The sequence below is a fragment of the Clytia hemisphaerica genome, unplaced genomic scaffold (genome assembly GCF_902728285.1).
Source record: "Clytia hemisphaerica strain Z4C2 unplaced genomic scaffold, Clytia hemisphaerica genome assembly, whole genome shotgun sequence".
Taxonomy (NCBI): Eukaryota; Metazoa; Cnidaria; class Hydrozoa; order Leptothecata; family Clytiidae; genus Clytia; species Clytia hemisphaerica.
In genome coordinates, this window is record NW_027103979.1 from 745,190 (window position 1) to 762,129 (window position 16,940).

Here is a 16,940-nt window from a genome sequence, read left to right on the forward strand (position 1 = left end):
CTATAGCATAGTCTAGGTTTTCACATGATTCCTAGATTTGAAGAGAGATTTAATTGGTTAATTGTCTGAACCTATCAATCTAGATCTTCAAAATCTATTTCAATGTCTTTTTGTTTCAGATGAGTTCAGCGTTGGATATCAATAATACGGCTAGCAAAATCCAAATCATTAATATCAGGTAATTCATTCTTCTTCGGATTCTATCTTACAATTGGCATCCGAAGAAGAATGAATTACCTGATATTAATGAGAGTGAGTATACCACCAAAAAATTTCTCTTTCATGCAAATTATCTTGAGTTCTTGAATTTTAGACTAATATGAATCTTTCTTCGTTAAAAAGGGAAAAAATGTGCTTTTTATTTTAATCTGATTCATTGGATAAAATGTTATGCTCAATTTGTCATGCTCAACTGAATAAACGTTCTTAATATGTTGGCTCAAAATCTAAAAGCCTTAAATAAATTTTAACGAATATTACCATAGCCCTTTTTTTAACATAAGACCATTCTGCTTCGTTTCTTTACAGACCAGGCAGTGTTATTGTGGATTTACAGATTCTTGAAGCCAATCAAACGTTCGAGGAAAAGTTAGAGAAATGTAACGCACAGCACATCGAACGTTTGCAATCTTCACTTGATTTTGTCCAATCAAATAGCAACAACAATATAGAGATTACGTCACCCATCTCCCTAGGTAAGAAATGTTTTACTCTAGAGCAACTTCGGTTAGCTTGGTATTATAAGTTCTTCCGTTTCAGCGATGTATATAAAGAGACTTTACCCTTTTGAAATTCTGCATTTTAATTAAACAAAATTTCAAGAATATTTACTAATTTAGGCGTAAAATCCATTTTCAGTTTCAACCAAAAAACCTTGTTTGACCACTGAGCCTTAATTAGTTTCAGTGTAAATAGCAAGTTATGGAGATCCTTACAACAGAGTCGTTTTAAATATTCTTAGTCTGATTTTGATATTCACGTGTAAGCTTTTTGAGAACTTGACCTATTTTATTTCCTCCTGACCGCAAAAGACGAAAAAAGGAAGTACCCAATTCCTTTTTGGACCTGCCTCCGGGTACCTCCGGGTACCCCGGTGGAGGTCCTTTAAATTAACCCATGTCCGTTCGTCTGTTGCCAGCTTTTCTCAGGATTGGCTCATTAGTTTTTGCTGATTTTTTTCACAAAGATGTAAAATGGCATCGGCCAAAATGTGACAGAGCCCGATTTTCGAACAAAAATTTTTTTCCGGCCGAAAATGCCGGAAAAACTGGTTTTTTGGCATCTTCTCGAGATTTTATCATTAGTTCTTTTTTTTTTTGCTTAAAGATGCGTATTAACAATGCCCAAAAAATGGTCGAATCCGATTGTTGGGAAAAAATTTTTCCGGTTGAAAATGCCGAAAACATGCCGGAAATCGCCGTTCTTCTAGATTTTCATTGGACTTTTTCCTTATAATTGGTTGTTTTTTCATTCAAAAACATTATTAATAAAATAAAAATTGATCAATAAAATTGATTTTTGAAGCTGGAACTATTCAAAAATTGCCGGAACAACCTATTTTCGCCGGAAAGACAGTATTTCTTGAATTTCTCGAGCTGTACTTTATATTTTTTTATGAAATTTTGCACACTGATGCAAAATGACAATTCCTAAAATGTGCTATGCCCGAATTTCAAAAAAAAACGAAAATCGCCGTGTTTGCAGATTTTCATTGGATTTTTTCCTTATATTTATATGTTTTTTACACAAAAACATTATTGATAACATGCTCACCATCAAGCATGATTCAATTGTCAATAAAACTGATTTTTGCGACCAGAACTCCTATAACTCTTCCCTCTCCCCCCATCAACAATCAATGATGAATTTATTGTGTTATGCATTTTCGCTAAACGCTATATTTTATGACTGATTTTTTCATTTTTATCCTCGCATTGCTTTCATCATCAGGTAGGTCCATTCAGCATCTAGCTTGTTTGTTTTTTTGCGGTCAGGAGGAAATAAACGACACGACACCTAAATGCATTATCAAGGATAAGTTGGAACTGAGATTTGAATTTTTTTTGATAAAAAGTTTATTTAAAATAGTAAAAATTAGTTTAGAAATTATTATAAAATATTAAAATTAGTAAAATAGTAAAATGGTATAAAAAAGTAAGAAATTAAAAAATCTAAAAATTAGCTGCTGGGATTTATTCCCAACATTCTGTAGATGGGAAGTGATGTCCATTTTGGTAGAACACTTTGGGAGTAGATTGTTTGGGTGTGAAACCAGGATGTTTCTTGAAACCAGGTGAACCAGATTTCTTTGGTTTAGGCTTGATGTCGTCAACTGATTGGCTTGATTCGAGTTTCGCTTGATTTTTGCTATCAGTTGGGACATTTCTTTTAACCTGTTGTATGCCTTCTTTAATGAAAACGGAAGTCATTGCAATCTTTCCATTGCGCCAATCTTGAGAATCATTGCTTTGCATTCTGACATCCTTTTGTAAGCCAGCCATAGGTTTGTCTTTGGCAGCACGTGGCGCCTTCTTGTCTAATACTTGGGCGATGTAACCTTTCTTGACGGCTGTGTCGTTTTCTTTGGTAGCTCCAGGGGCCTTCTTTCCTAATGCTTGGGTCATGTGACCATTCTTGACGGTTGTGTCGTTTTCTTTTGTAGCTCGTGGTGCCTTCTTTCCTAATGCTTGGGTATTGCGGCTTGTTTCAGTAGATTTATTGTTAGCTTTGTTTAGATTCTTTTGTTTGTCCGGCGAAGCGCTGTTATGTTTCGATTTTGTAAATTTTTGGACATGTGTCTTTTCAGCTGGTTTTTCATTTTTCAACGCCCGACGCTTCTTCTGTTCAGCAAATTTTTCCGTCAGTGGTGATTGAGGAGCTTTTTGGGGAACGAACGTCTCAACCTGAAGTTTATGAAAATAGAAAGTTTGATAACTCGAACCTATCGAATGTCTCCTAAACTCCAGGCTCAGTGGGTTTACCAACTGACGGTATGTGCGGAAATAAATTGGCTTTTATGATCGCACTCTTACAGTGCAGCGAAAAATCAGAATTTTTTCTGGATTTGCTGAAAATTTTCCATCCTTACAGTGCTTTTATCAAAAGTCACCCCATTCCAGCTATCCTAAAAAATATACGCTCAATTGCCGCACATACCCGACTGTCAATTTGCCTGACTTCACCCCCCCCCCCCCCCACAACCGGCCTTAACTAGAACAGGATTTCTGGACCTTTCATTATAGTATAAACCAATTTGAACAAATTTGTGTTCCTTGTGCGTGTTCGAGTTATGGAGACTAATCATGGATTAAATCAATGATCTAATAATAGAATGCATTTATTTGAAACTTTTTGAAGACCAACCAAATAAAACTTTATAAATTTAATTACCTCGCTCTGTTTCTTTGCTAAAGATTGTTGTGATTTGAGCTCTTCGGTCACAACAGGTACCATGTGTGGTTTCTCTAATCTGACTTCAGCTTTTTTGTCTACTGGTTTTGTCAACTGTTGTTGCATGACAATGTCATTTCCACTTGGTTTGTTTTCTGGTGGTGAGCTTGTGCCCATTGAATCTTCATTTTGAAATTCTAGATTGGATTCTTTTGTGCGTTCATTTTCTTTCTCTTTGATGAGAAGAGTGATCTGGTTTTTCAACTTGATATTTTCATTTTTGATCTTCTTTGCTTGGTCACATTCAAACAACATATTTTCAATTTGCAAAAGGGCGCATGTCAACCTTTGATCACTGTCATTCTTTTGTTTCAAAGCATCTTTTAATGTTGACTTAAGTAAATCACGTTCATCCTCAAGGTTGTAAATTCGTTTGAAAAATTTTCCACACAGGTTATCAAGTTTCGAGTTGAATCTCTCGGTTCTAGCCTTCAACTCTTTTTGAGATACTTCATCTAAATCTTTCTCTGCTTCTTGGACTATTTTCATTTTTTCAGCTTCTTTCGCCAAAAACTCCTCTTCTCTTGTTATTCTCAATTTTTCTTCTTCCTTCAACTTTTCGACCAACAACTGTCTCTGCTCCTTACCATCGTCCCATTCTTTCATTTGATTCTTCGCTTTTTGGACCAACTCCATCACCTCTTGTGCATTCATTATATCCATCATATTATTAAATTAAAAATCTCCAAAATTAACACGTCTTAATACGTTCCAATTCGATTCGAGATTGAAAAAATATTTTTCACAAATTTGAAATATCTTGATTGCAAAAAAAATATTTGACGTCAAATATTTCTCTTCCTTAAAAGATACTCAGCGTCAACGTCACTTTATGCGTGTTTGTAAATACTGATGCTAAAGCATTTTTTACATGGGGGTATCTTGTTGACCTCTAACTACTTAACTGGATCGGGCTACCCGTATACAGGAAGCGTGTCCCGGTTTAGAGTTGACTAGTCCTCCATTTTGTCTTCGAATATTTTGATATTAGAACGTTCTAAAATCTAAGGTAAATTGGAAAACAGCATGGCGAAATAGTCGGCTTCAAAACATGGACACGCTTCCACGGGAAATCTATGTAATGAGCAATTAGCCTATCTCATGTGTAAAAGAAAATGATATCTATGTGGGGGTATCTTTTCATAGTTAGTCTATTGGAATCCTTAATATTAATTCATCTTAAACATAGTATATAGCTAAGCTACGTATCTTATCCTTCGTCGAGTGTAAAACTCCCACTCGTCGGGATTTGCGTACTGCTTTTGTTTTGAATTTTGAATTTTTCCGGATACATCGCATGCGCACTGAGTTTTTGATGAAACAATAGAGAGTTTTGAAACCTAAGCTAGTCAGCTATGTTTTAAACATTCTTTTATTTTAAATCTCTATTGATAAACTTCTTTCGATTAAAATTCTATGATGTTTGATCCCATTAAAAAGCAAATTCCCGGTGGGGGTCACTAGTGGCCGCCCATAGCAGTGCTTATAGACCAAGAGTAAGGCCTAAAAGCCTTGAGCTGTCTATTGTGTAAACTATGTCTCAGTGTAATTTTCGACGAAGGTTTAACGTGGGAAAAACATGCGAGCCTTGCTAGACAAAGAGCCTATCTTGGACTCAATAAAATCAAAAGGGTTAGTTCGACATTGAACGATAGCACGAAACGGTTATTGGTAAATGCAATGGTATATTCACATCTCGGAATTTGCGTTAATACCTGGAGCAACACTCTATCGCATGTTCGTAGGCGATTTGATTCTTTGTCTAGACAAATCGATCGGGTCACTCCAATGAACAAGCCTTTTGGAAAAGTTGCTGATTACAGTACTGCTCTCATGACTTTCAAGACTGTTCAAAAGATATGTCCCTCTTATCTATCCAAACGTTTCGTTCTCTGTGGAAATGGTGGTGAGCCCGATGCGCAAGGTGTAAATACTAGAGCTGGATCAGAGAAGAAAATTCGGATACAGAGAACAAGAAATAAATTTGATTCTAAAACCTTTTTATACAATGCTACAAACATTTGGAATAGTTTGCCTACCGACCTCCGCCAAACTAAATCTTTGGTCACTTTCAAGTCCAAAGCTAAATCATATTTTTTCCAATAATCATACAGAGATTAATATATAATAATGTTGCCTATCGTTCTTGTTTCAGTTTCCGTATTCGTTCTTGTTCTGTTCACAGTGGCCCTTCGTGGAAACAATTCTCCAGCCGCCTAAAAGCTTTTGAATTTTTCGGAGCATGCCACTTAAAACATATGTTATTATTGTTATTATGTAATAGTCTTTTATAAAGCTTGTGAAGATCCTACTTCCTTTCTTATAGATTGTTGTCAGCCTAACGAGAAAGGCGAAGAGAATTACAAAGGAAAGTACACGTATAACCATACCCTTATCAAAACCAACATCAACAAAACATGTGCTTACCAATCGAATGCACAAATTGGTCGCAAGTGTAAGGGAAGCCTTAAAGACGGGCCTAGTTGGCAAGAAGTAGTCACTGAACCATGTCCTGCTAAGTTTAAAGTGACCAATGACTTGATACATTTAACCAAGGTAATTCATTACGTAAAGAACTATCCCGGTGGTACGAGGGCTGGCGGATGACGAAGGGTATGTGTGGATGGGATATCCCAAACTGACCCTTAAAAAGACGAAATTTTACTAAAAGGGTCACTTTATATGGAGACTTTTTTACGATTTTTCTCTTGAAACTAAAAAAATTGTCCTAAAATCGCGAGATTTCGGAGGCTTAGAAAGACAGCTTTAAAATTATCCGATTTATGTAACCCTTAAAGAGATTTGATGGTTAACAGAAGAACCCTAATCATCGTCTGTACATACCCGCAGCACCTATTTTTTGACGTTGTCCCCAATAGGTATTCTTTCACTTTCATTGATATCAGTAGAAACATTTTTTGGTCAATAACGGTGATAAATTGCCGCACAAGTCATGTTGGTTTCGAGTAAATTATTCACCCTAGAACTTTGTGCCATTGATAGCTCACAGGGCACAGAAAGTCGCTCAATACTTGTAATGTAACTTTTAAGTTTCTCAACGAAGCCTAGAGGCGAATCTTCAACCTTTCCCTTGCAAAGAAAATGTGAAAGCTTTAAAACCTGCGCCGCATTTTGGTTGACAGATTGAATCTAGCACTTTCTTTGTTTTCAACTTTTACTTTGTTCTAATTCTTGCAGTAAATGTTACTTCTAATCCAGCGTTTGTTTGAAAAGCACCACGCGGGCCGCGCAACTTATGTAGGAAATAAATGGCTATAAATCCTATATAGAAGATTCGACTCCTTTTTAAAAGCAACACTTGCCATATTTATTACTTCAAACCTTTAATCTCTTGTCCATTCTTTTCTATATACGCCTAATTCCAATGCATCACCAATATTTTCTAACTCAGCAAACGTCTTAAATATTCTTAAAGGGATTCTTGCATGAAAAATGAATCTTTGTCATGGCATAGCTATCATGAAAGGCATTTGAAAAATTCAAGTCAAAGTTGTTAACTGTGATTCTATCCCAATATATTGCCATAGATATTCTTTCACTTTTATTGTTATCAGTAGAAACATTTTGTCGCCAATATCGGTGATAAAATGCCGCATACCTCATGTTGGTTTTCAACTATGCTTTCTTCAGCCTTGAAAACTTTGCACGTTTGATAACTCACAGGATACAGATAGTCGCTCAATTCACGTAATGCAACCATCCCAGCTTGCACACAACGTTATTTCAACGTTCATCTAACGTTATATGGACGTTGTGAACGTTAGATAAACGTTGAAACAACGTTGTGTGCCAGCTGGGATTGAGTTTCAAGCCGAAGGCTAGAGAGGAATCTTCAATCTTTACCTGGCAAACAAAAATATGATGCCTTTAAATTTGCGCTGCATTTTGGTTGACAAATTGAATCTATAACTTTCTTGTTTTCAAATTTTACTTTTTTCGAATTCTTGTAGTAAATGTTACTTCTAATGCAGCGTTTGTTTGAAAACCACCACGTGGGCCGCGCAACTTATGTAAGAAATAAGTGGTTCCATAAATCCTATTTAAGATTCCAACCTTATTAAAGGCAACTTTAAACCTTAACTTTAAACCTTTAATGTCTTGTTCGTTCTTTTCTATATACGCCTAACTGCAATGCATCATCAATATTTTCTAATAAAGCAAACATATTAAATATTTTTAAGCTGTCTTATGCTGTCCTTTAAAAACCTATCGTAACCGATTTGATGATATATTTTAGCGTTATAGTAATGTGGGAGGGGGAGTGCCTACTTCGCAACATTAGAAAAGAACAACAAATTTAAAAAAGGACTACAAATTTCACCATCCACAACCCCAACCAAAGTGTGTGTTACACCTTTACGTATTCATTCCTCTTTGTGTTTTGCGTATAATAACGACTAACAGTTTATAAAAATAAAAGATTTACGCGTGCGCTTTAACTTTGTTTTGAAAATGAAACAATAAATGTGAAGTAGTGGAGTACTCAACTTTCTAAACAAAGAAAATGACTTTTTTTCTATAGACATCTAATTGCAATGGATCATCTACATCGCCAACAAATACAACCACAATTTGTCCAACACCTTTCGAAGTCACCACACATCTTCTCAACATTCTAAACAACAACACCATCAAGATTGAACAAGACGTTGAATTCATCTCAGAAATCATTGATCATGTCATCCAACACATAAATGCTGACACTAATATCACTGACGTTAGAAAGGTAACTTGAAATAATCATAGGCTGTGCGGCTAATGGGCTGGGATTTCAAAATCATCTATAGTCAACTCACTCTAGTTCGAATCTTTGTTTAATTCGAAATAAGATACTGGTCCCCTTAGCTGAAAATTAGTTTAAATTAAATTACTCTCTAATTCGAAGAAAACTTTGGTCTCTTTAAGATCGAATTAGAGAGAGACAACTGTATCTTCAAGACCGATGTCTTGAAATAATATGAAGAGTTTGTGAATAAGCCTCTTCTGTATTTCTTGCAATGGTTGATTAAACTTAAGCATATTTTTCCCGCTAAGATGATTTTTAGGGGTAGGTCTCACCGTTGCCCGAGGGCCACTTATAGCTTTTTGATAGACTGTATACCCTGATAAGTGATCCGGTGTAATTTGGCTGACTCGATATTTTGGCTTTGCTTGAGGTGGTAGCAAATCCATGCCACTAGATTCAGTCCCTTTTTGGAGAAAAGCAAACAGAAAACCATGACCAATTTATAGAACATATTTTATTGTGTTGTTGTTTTCTTATAATTTTGAAAACGGAAGTGAAAAAATTCAAGATGGCGCGATACCTCTACTGCTACTTCACTGGACTCAGCGCCATCAAAATCATCAGAAAGCAAAGTTCAGTCAGAAGTAGACTCTAATCTAGTCCCACTGGGGCTCTGCTATGGGGTTGTAGCAAAAATTATTCCGTATTTTCAACTTTTTCAGATCACCACAAACCTATTGAAAATCGTCAACCAAGTCATGGACATCGATATCCAATTGCTTCAACAATCACAAAACAAGTCAAGCACTACAGAAAACATCCTTCTGAACCTTGATACACTTGCTCTCAAAATTGGTGAAATCATTCGGCAATACCCTAATATGGAAATTGCGATTAATTTCGAGAATATTGCCTTCATTATTGGGTACAAGCTACCTAACAACTTATTGATCAGTAGTAATCAATCAAGTAATGGCCAACCATCCTTAACTTTAAGTCAAAATACTACTAGCAATAATGAAGATTCAAGTGTGGCCAGTTTTTATTCTGGTGCAAACACATTCATGGATAATGAAGATTCCTTGGTGTATTCCTATTTGTTCAACAAACCAACGCTTTTCAAAACAAAACAATACCAAGCAGGACGGGTAAGCTCGATTTCCGTAATCTCTTTTTCGTACACAGTGAACCAATTAAACAAGGAATTTCCTTACTTGAAAGATTACTTGAAATTGTTCTTTTCTCAATATTGAGACCACCCATCTCATTGAGATGAGTCCCTCTTATTCCCAAAAAAATGATTTCTCATTAAAATCTGAATTCATGGAAATTGATAATGATGTTCTCTATCCATTTTGGGACTCACCTATGTACCAATCACGCGTTCACACTTATTTAGTCAACATGCAATAATCCTGCAGCTTTGAAAGTCGAGTCACGGTCGTTGCAGATCTATCTTTCGTCCTACCTCTCTGAAAGGAACCAACCGAATCTATCTATTGTTATTTTACGTTCAAAGTTTATCTGGCACCCAGATGGTGAAATTTTCATCCGACACGCTAAAGCTGTGAAAGTCGGGAAAAGTTCCAACATCTGGAAGGTGTAGATAGCGGTATTTTTTTATCAGACTGCGTAAAGGATTTTCCACTGAAAAATCCTCTCGTTTCAGGGATTTTGGGGTAACAAAATATTCTCAACCTTACGGGCAAGAGTCCTTGAGCCCGACTGGGGATTTATCTGATATTCCGATGGCGGATTGGCGGCTGCCCACGCTAAAGCTCTAAAGGAGCGCGCCAATTTCCCATCGGAGAGGAATGATAGTCGGCCTTTGATGTGTCGCCTCCCCAGTCGGGTTTGACTACCCTTGGGTGTAAAGGTAAAAATATTTTGATTGGACCCGCCAATCCCCGAAAACGAGGGCTGGGTTACCAGATCTCCTGTTGTAAAATCCTTGACGCGGTCTTGCAAAATTCCGTAATGTAAACCTTCCAGATGATGAAAATTTTCCCGATCTTCAGAGCTTTAGCGTGTCGGATGAAAATTTCACCATCTGGGTGCCAGATAAACTGGGGATATGACATATCAAAGGGCGACCGACTTTCATTCCTCTTCGATGCAAATCGCCCCGCCTCTTTAGAGCTTTAGCGAAGGCGGCCGCCAATCCGCCATAGGAATATCAGATAAGTTTGAAGGGAATAATGGGTAATCTGGACTGTTTGTGCCCCGATAACTGCCTCCCATTTGTTAACTGTAAAACCTCAACAGATTTAGATCAAAAGTCGTTATCTGAGCACGAGGTTTTTGTTTTTAACAAAATCTTCTTTAGGTTGGTTATGTTGGTAGTCCAGTATTAGCAGTCACCATTTCAAACAATGAAACCATTGCACAGAATCAATCCATCGAATTGAGCTTTGTTGTTCCACCAAACTTCTTGAAGAATATGACGAATGAAAAAGTGGAAGAATTATGCTGCTTCTGGAATTTCACCACAGGTTTAGTAAATATTTCTCGCATGTTTTCAACCATAAAAAGCCAAGCTTGCGAGCCTGATGCAGTGGTAGACACTTGCTTATTAAAAAACAAGAGTTTGAAATTTCAATTATATGTTAAGATAAATCCGTGAGATTTAAATCAAATTTGTTTTCCGGTAGTATTTATCTGAGTTTTTTTGACCAACGACTCTTTTTGAGATGAAATTCTAAAGTACTTAATGCCTAACAGGATCAGATTGGAAGTTAAACGCTAATCCAGGGAGGCCCAAGGAGCAGGATTAAAATCACGAGAGTGAAAAAAGGTTGTAGTTAGATATAACATTTAACAAAAATGATTAAAATCTTACGCCCTTTCGTACGCTTTCTTTTAGACACTTGGTCTAATTACGGATGCCACAAAGTTGATAGGCCATCAAATCGTGATGACGTCATCACGTGTCGATGTAACCATCTTACGAACTTTGCGGTTCTTCTTGATGTCGAGCAAGGTTTGTTTATTTACAGCGGTGGCCCCTTCGAAAGCATACCTGACGAAAATTGTTGATTACAGCTGGCAAAAAAGTTTTAAAGGCTTTTTATTGAATGAGTTTTACAAAATGCTACAATATCTTGAGAATCAATGCAAATTTGGTCAGCACTCTAGTGGTCCACCATAGTTAATTAGGAAAATAATTAGTGAAACTCGAACCCAGTGTTTTTTGTTGAAAATTTTTATTTTACTAATAATGGCACCACAATTTACCATTGCCGTACTATAGATAGATAAAGTCGATCTTTTCCGTGGATAGCTCAGTAATCTAGGACGGTGTCAGCATGCTCGGCTATCTAAGGTGCATGGATTCGAACCGCGAAACTCTGGTTTTGGGCGTTGACTCCTTTGACCACTCTGCCATTACTCCTTATAACTAAGATTACAAATGTCATATTTCAGGTGTGGTATACAACCCTCTTGCATTACAATATGTTTCAATCATTGGTTGCTGGATATCGATTACTGGGCTTGTCATAACCATTGTCTGTCATCTGGTGTTTAGGTATGAAACATTTCCAACAAATTAAAAATGTGTGAATACAGTCGACGCTCTCTTATTCAATTTTCAAGGGGATTGGGCTCATAGATTTACAAAGCCCGAAGAGCTAGATGTCGTGCTTTGGCTGAAAAGTGTGCTGTGGTTAGGTAGGTCACGTCTACCTACAATCCTTCAAGAAATATTTGAGACAAATGGGAAATTCCCCAGGAAGTTTTGAAACCAAAATCAATTTGTAAGTGCTCTAAAGTAGGTTCGAAAGGTAGAGTTTTAACTCTGAGTTTTAACGCTAGACGTAACACTTAGGACCTTAGGATTTGAGGATCTAAAAGTTCAAAAATGGTCCAGTAAGGCTCCGAATATAGCCTGGAAGTCTGCCTACCCGTCTCAAATTGAAATGTTCGATTAAATTAAAAGGAATAGCCCAAAATCGGCTTTTTCGCCCGAACTTTAAATCTCGAAAAACGTCAAAATAACCGGAATTCTCAATATATTTCTTGAAAGATTGTAGATCACGTGACATTACAATTAAATTTCAGCGCTTGACCAATAAGAAGCTTCGCAGGTTTTCGAAAACAATAGTAGAAATACTTTTTGCGATATTCACTTTTTTTGTTGAAAGAGCTTAAAGCACGACATCTAGCCCTTCGGGCTTTACAGAAATCTGTGATTGGACTTTCATCGAATACCTAAAAAAGAGGCATTTTTAGCATTATTTGGCAATGAAATGCGTACCGATGGTATTCGAATACCTAATTTGATTTCAATTGAGGTATTTTGGACATAAATTGAGATAAAAAGCTGAGTTGCTAGGCATTTTCGGCTCAAATTCCATTTGCAACTGCAAGCTGGAATCCGGAAAATCCTTAGCAACTCCAGCCACTAGCTGAAAATTGGAGATGCTTATAAAAAAATGTGTTGTAAGTTGAAAAGGCTTGCATAAAGACGATATTTTGAAAATTGGTCCAATTATCTTACCCTATAGACTTTTACTCTTTACCTAATTGTATTTTAAAGTACATTTAGAGTCCAACCAAAAAATAAAATAGTTAAAAACAAAATCTCTGTTAGCTAGCCTCTTCACTGTCTCTTCGCATTTCAAACATTACCCACTACAGGGTGTCCCTAATTAAAGTATCGAGTTTGAACATGCGATTGAGTAGAAAAGTTTGTGTGTGTTATCGCTAAAATATAAGAACGTTCTCCATCACAGAGGCTTATTACAAAAGGTAGTTACAACGTATAAATTAATCGTAATGACAAAGAAAAAAGAGGGAGAGCTTAAAATACAATTTTGTAAACACGCACATAAAACTTTCTACTCAATCGCATGTTCAAACTCGATACTTTAATTAGGGACACCCTGTATAACATAATAGTCATTATAAAAAACCCCGGTCGGCGGTCTGGCTTTCTGTTCAATTTTCTTTTGTTGCAAACAAAAGGCAAGTTGCGATTTGCATACTTTTTGATCACCTTACCAAAATCTCCTCTTGGGATTGGTCTATTTTCCAATCACATAATAAAAAAGTTTGCAAAATAAATCGATTTTGGTACGTAGGCTCCACCTTTTAACAATAAAAAGAGACAAAAGCCTTCCAGACCAGTGTTTTTATAATGACTTTGATAACATGAATACTCAATGATTTTTCCACAGAAAGGTGATGCGAAAACTGCCACCAAAGATTTTGATCAACCTCTGCGTTTCAATACTTGCTTTGCTTTTGGTATTTCTATTCGGTGTCGACCAATCAACGTCCTCGTCTCGAATCACGTGTCAAATCATGGCTGCACTTCTTCATTATTTCACGTTAACTACATTCTGTTGGACCCTGGTTGAAGCGTACAATCTGTATAAAAACTTTGTCAAAATATTCAATATGGGTGGATCGAATAAGAAATTCATGTATTTCGCAATGTCCTTTGCATGGGGTATGTTCTTATTTAGTTCTTTTTCTTGTTTTTTTATATAGCTCTGTTACTCCAAGGTTTCAGGTCCGATCCATTGGCTTTAGCGTTCAGAACTGCCCTATATTTGCAGATTTTGAATATAGGACAGCTGTTTTTCATACCAAACATTCGCAATAGAATTAGAAAATCATGATACGAAACACGAGATAAGTTTGAAAGAAATCTTATCCAAATCTTTGCTATAATTCGAAGAAAATTTTTGGTCTCTTGAAGATCGAATTAGCAAATTAGCTATACGTCTTTTAATCTGAAATGATTTGCTTCTCTCAGGTTTTCCATTGCTAATTGTTGGCATCTCAAGTTCAGTTGCACCTCAAAATCTGGGAAGCAAAGATTTGTAAGTACAGTTGACGCTCTCTAATTCGACGTTCTACTATTCGATAGGCTCCCTTATTCGATGAAATTTATGATCCCCGTCAACAAAAAACTCCCATAAACGACGCTCCCTTATTTGATAAGCTCCCTTATTCGATGAAAATCCAATTCCCCTTGAAGATCGAATTAGAGAGCGTCAACTGTATTGTAATTAGTCCTGTTTGAAAGTTATGTTATTTCATCATTAAGTTGTGGCCCACCTCCTTAGTTCCGAACATGTTTTTAAACCCACTGCTCCCTTCTTCGTCCTTCTTTAACATTAGAATATAATTATTGCTATCCTGCTATGAAGTGCTTTATTTTGCTCTTCTATACCGCTTTGCACTTATCTTTCAGAAGTTTTCTGCAACTGTTTCTTCTAGATATCTTACTATACTAAATGAGTTTATGAAAAATGTCTGTAACGCTAGCCCAGTAACATATGTTAAGGTTTCTAAAATTTGAACGCTGCGGCTGGAAAACCTATCCACCTTCGATACAAAAAGTCTCGCGCTAAGTTTGACAAGCGTAGAAAACTCGGATTAGAGAAGACTCTACACTGCTATTTGTAAAACTTTTTCAAAGGAAAAGAAATACATTAGAATAAATATAAATATTATAAGACTAAATCAGTTAAAAACGAATAATAAGAGGCAAACAAATCAAGTATCACAAATCCACATCATAAGGATAGTGGCATAACCTTGCGGTCACGCCGGGCGCAAAACAAGGGCTATTTGTAAACGAAAAAAGTTCTGACGTCAATTTCATGAAAAAGTACTGCGACGTCATAAAGTTTCAAATAAAAAGATGTGGCATTTTTGTTGCACGATTTCGAATTATTTTATATCAACACACGCAACAAAATCCAACATTGTTGTTTGATGATTAAACTTCGTCTAACATTATTTAAAAAGGTTTCAATGTTGGTTGCATTGCATATGCGCCAGTCTTAAGCTGTCCGCATGCGAAGCCAACAAACGGGAAAACCTTCAGTGCTCAATCGCAAAGCGCGAGCCTCTCCTTCACAACTAAGGCTTTTTCTTTCCTAGAAGCAACCCTCTCACCACCTCAGACACCTTTGGGCGTCTGCAACGACGGGTACCCTCGATAATTTTGACAGGGTCACTATGGCATTTCATTGAACACAAACTTCCGTTATCTTAAAAAGACATATCATCGAGGCTTACAGACACAAAATTTTGACTAATGTAGAAAGTTTAGAAGTATATTTTTTATTATGTATTTGGCATTTTAAGCCAAAACGATGTCAGGAATTAACCCACATTATAGTATTTTAAAGGCTTTTGATGCGCAAGCAAAACCGTTAACCGGCGTTTACGACGACGGGAACCGTCTAGTAAACTGCTAATTAATTTTTTGAAACGTTTTATGAGGAAGGGCGATTAGCAACTTTTCGTGTTTCAGTTTGGTTAAAATGTTTCGAGTGGCCCCAGCCATAAAGCAAATCAATGTTGAATCTGATTGGATTCAATTTTTTAAACTAAAGATGTTTCACACATCTTAATTATTCTACATTTTTGTCATTTTTTAGTTGTGTGGTCATTGGCAATACCTTGTACATCGGCCTGTTAGCGCCAATCGCTCTCATCCTTCTCATCAACTATTTCGCCTTTGGATTCATTCTCAAATCGATTACGTCACGAAAAGTGGTTGCCAATAGTAACAAAACACAACAAAAAGACGAACTTCAACGTCAGTTACGATCTGCCTTCACCATAGCAACGTTATTAGGAATGACGTGGATTTTCGCCATTTTGGCAATCGGTGACGTCAAAGAGACATTCCAATGGCTATTCAGTATCTCAACCTCTCTACAAGGATTTTGCATCTTTGTCTTGTATACTGTCAGGAATCCAGAAATACAGAATGAATTTTACCAATGTTTGGGTGTGGAGAGAAACAATAAGAAACATAGCACCGCATCCTCAGCCGAATTAGCACCCATGCGTAACCGGAACCATTCAACCAGCTTTTTCAGCCGTGGTACAACAAGAAAGACCACCTTATAATGATATGAAAGTTGGTAAGTTTTTTTTGCTGCTTAAAGTATCTACAGTGATCTCTCGCTCGAATTCGAACTTCTATTATTCAAACCTTTCTGTAATTTGAACTAAAACATTCGTCCCCTCATTTGAAAAGGAGCATAAAATGCTCTCTGTAATTCAAATCTTTTCGAATAAACGTAATAAACTTGGTCCCTTTAAAATCGAATTAGAGAGAGTCTACTGTAGATTAGCTGTTGGGAATTTACCAGCCATAACATTTCTTCATTAAAGTATCTTAGTAAGTTTTGCAAAGATTGAAAACTTAGTAAAATCCTTAAAGTACCACGCATATCTCCTTAACATAACGCTTAACTCTAACAATCTGACTGGTTATGAAACAGTCCGCATTACTCGAAATTCCATTATTCGAACAAATTTGTGTTCCCCCTGCGTGTTCGAGTTAGGGAGACTTCACTGTAGTTCGTTTGGATTTTGTTAAGCAGGAAGTTTCGTAGGAAAAAGGCGTGTCATTTTCACTGCACGAAACTTAATGAAAACAATATTATCTTCTGGGCAGACACCAGCAAGGGTTGTTGCACGGAAAATGCTTTTATACTATGGTCTGAGAAATTGCTTGTGGAATACACCTTTCCCAAGTTGGTCGATTTCTTTCCGAAGCGTTTGGTGATACAAAGTCATTCTGAAAATTTGAGATCAAAAGCTTTTTCCGTTCCTTTTTTATGGCTGTTTTAATTCCTTTGTTTTTACGGTCAAACCTACCGGACCTCGTTTCTATTCCTTTTCTATGGGATATTTTTGTTTAAGAAAAAACTTTAAAATTGAAATATCTCAAGAGCCTTTCAACACAATTCTTTTTTTGTTGATTTCG

At 36.6% G+C, this 16,940-nt stretch overlaps 1 protein-coding gene across 1 annotated transcript; it reads left to right on the forward strand.

Moving 5' to 3' along the window:
• The first annotated feature begins 531 nt into the window (after positions 1-531).
• LOC136810912 (adhesion G-protein coupled receptor G2-like) lies at positions 532-16,075 on the forward strand. Its single transcript, XM_067067497.1, has 10 exons — positions 532-695; positions 5,777-6,006; positions 7,994-8,197; positions 8,920-9,345; positions 10,524-10,689; positions 11,061-11,177; positions 11,621-11,723; positions 13,375-13,649; positions 13,959-14,025; positions 15,598-16,075. Exons 4-10 carry the CDS (start codon positions 8,956-8,958, stop codon positions 16,073-16,075), a joined length of 1,596 nt encoding a protein of 531 aa, XP_066923598.1. The 5' UTR covers positions 532-695; positions 5,777-6,006; positions 7,994-8,197; positions 8,920-8,955.
• Positions 16,076-16,940: the final 865 nt, after the last annotated feature.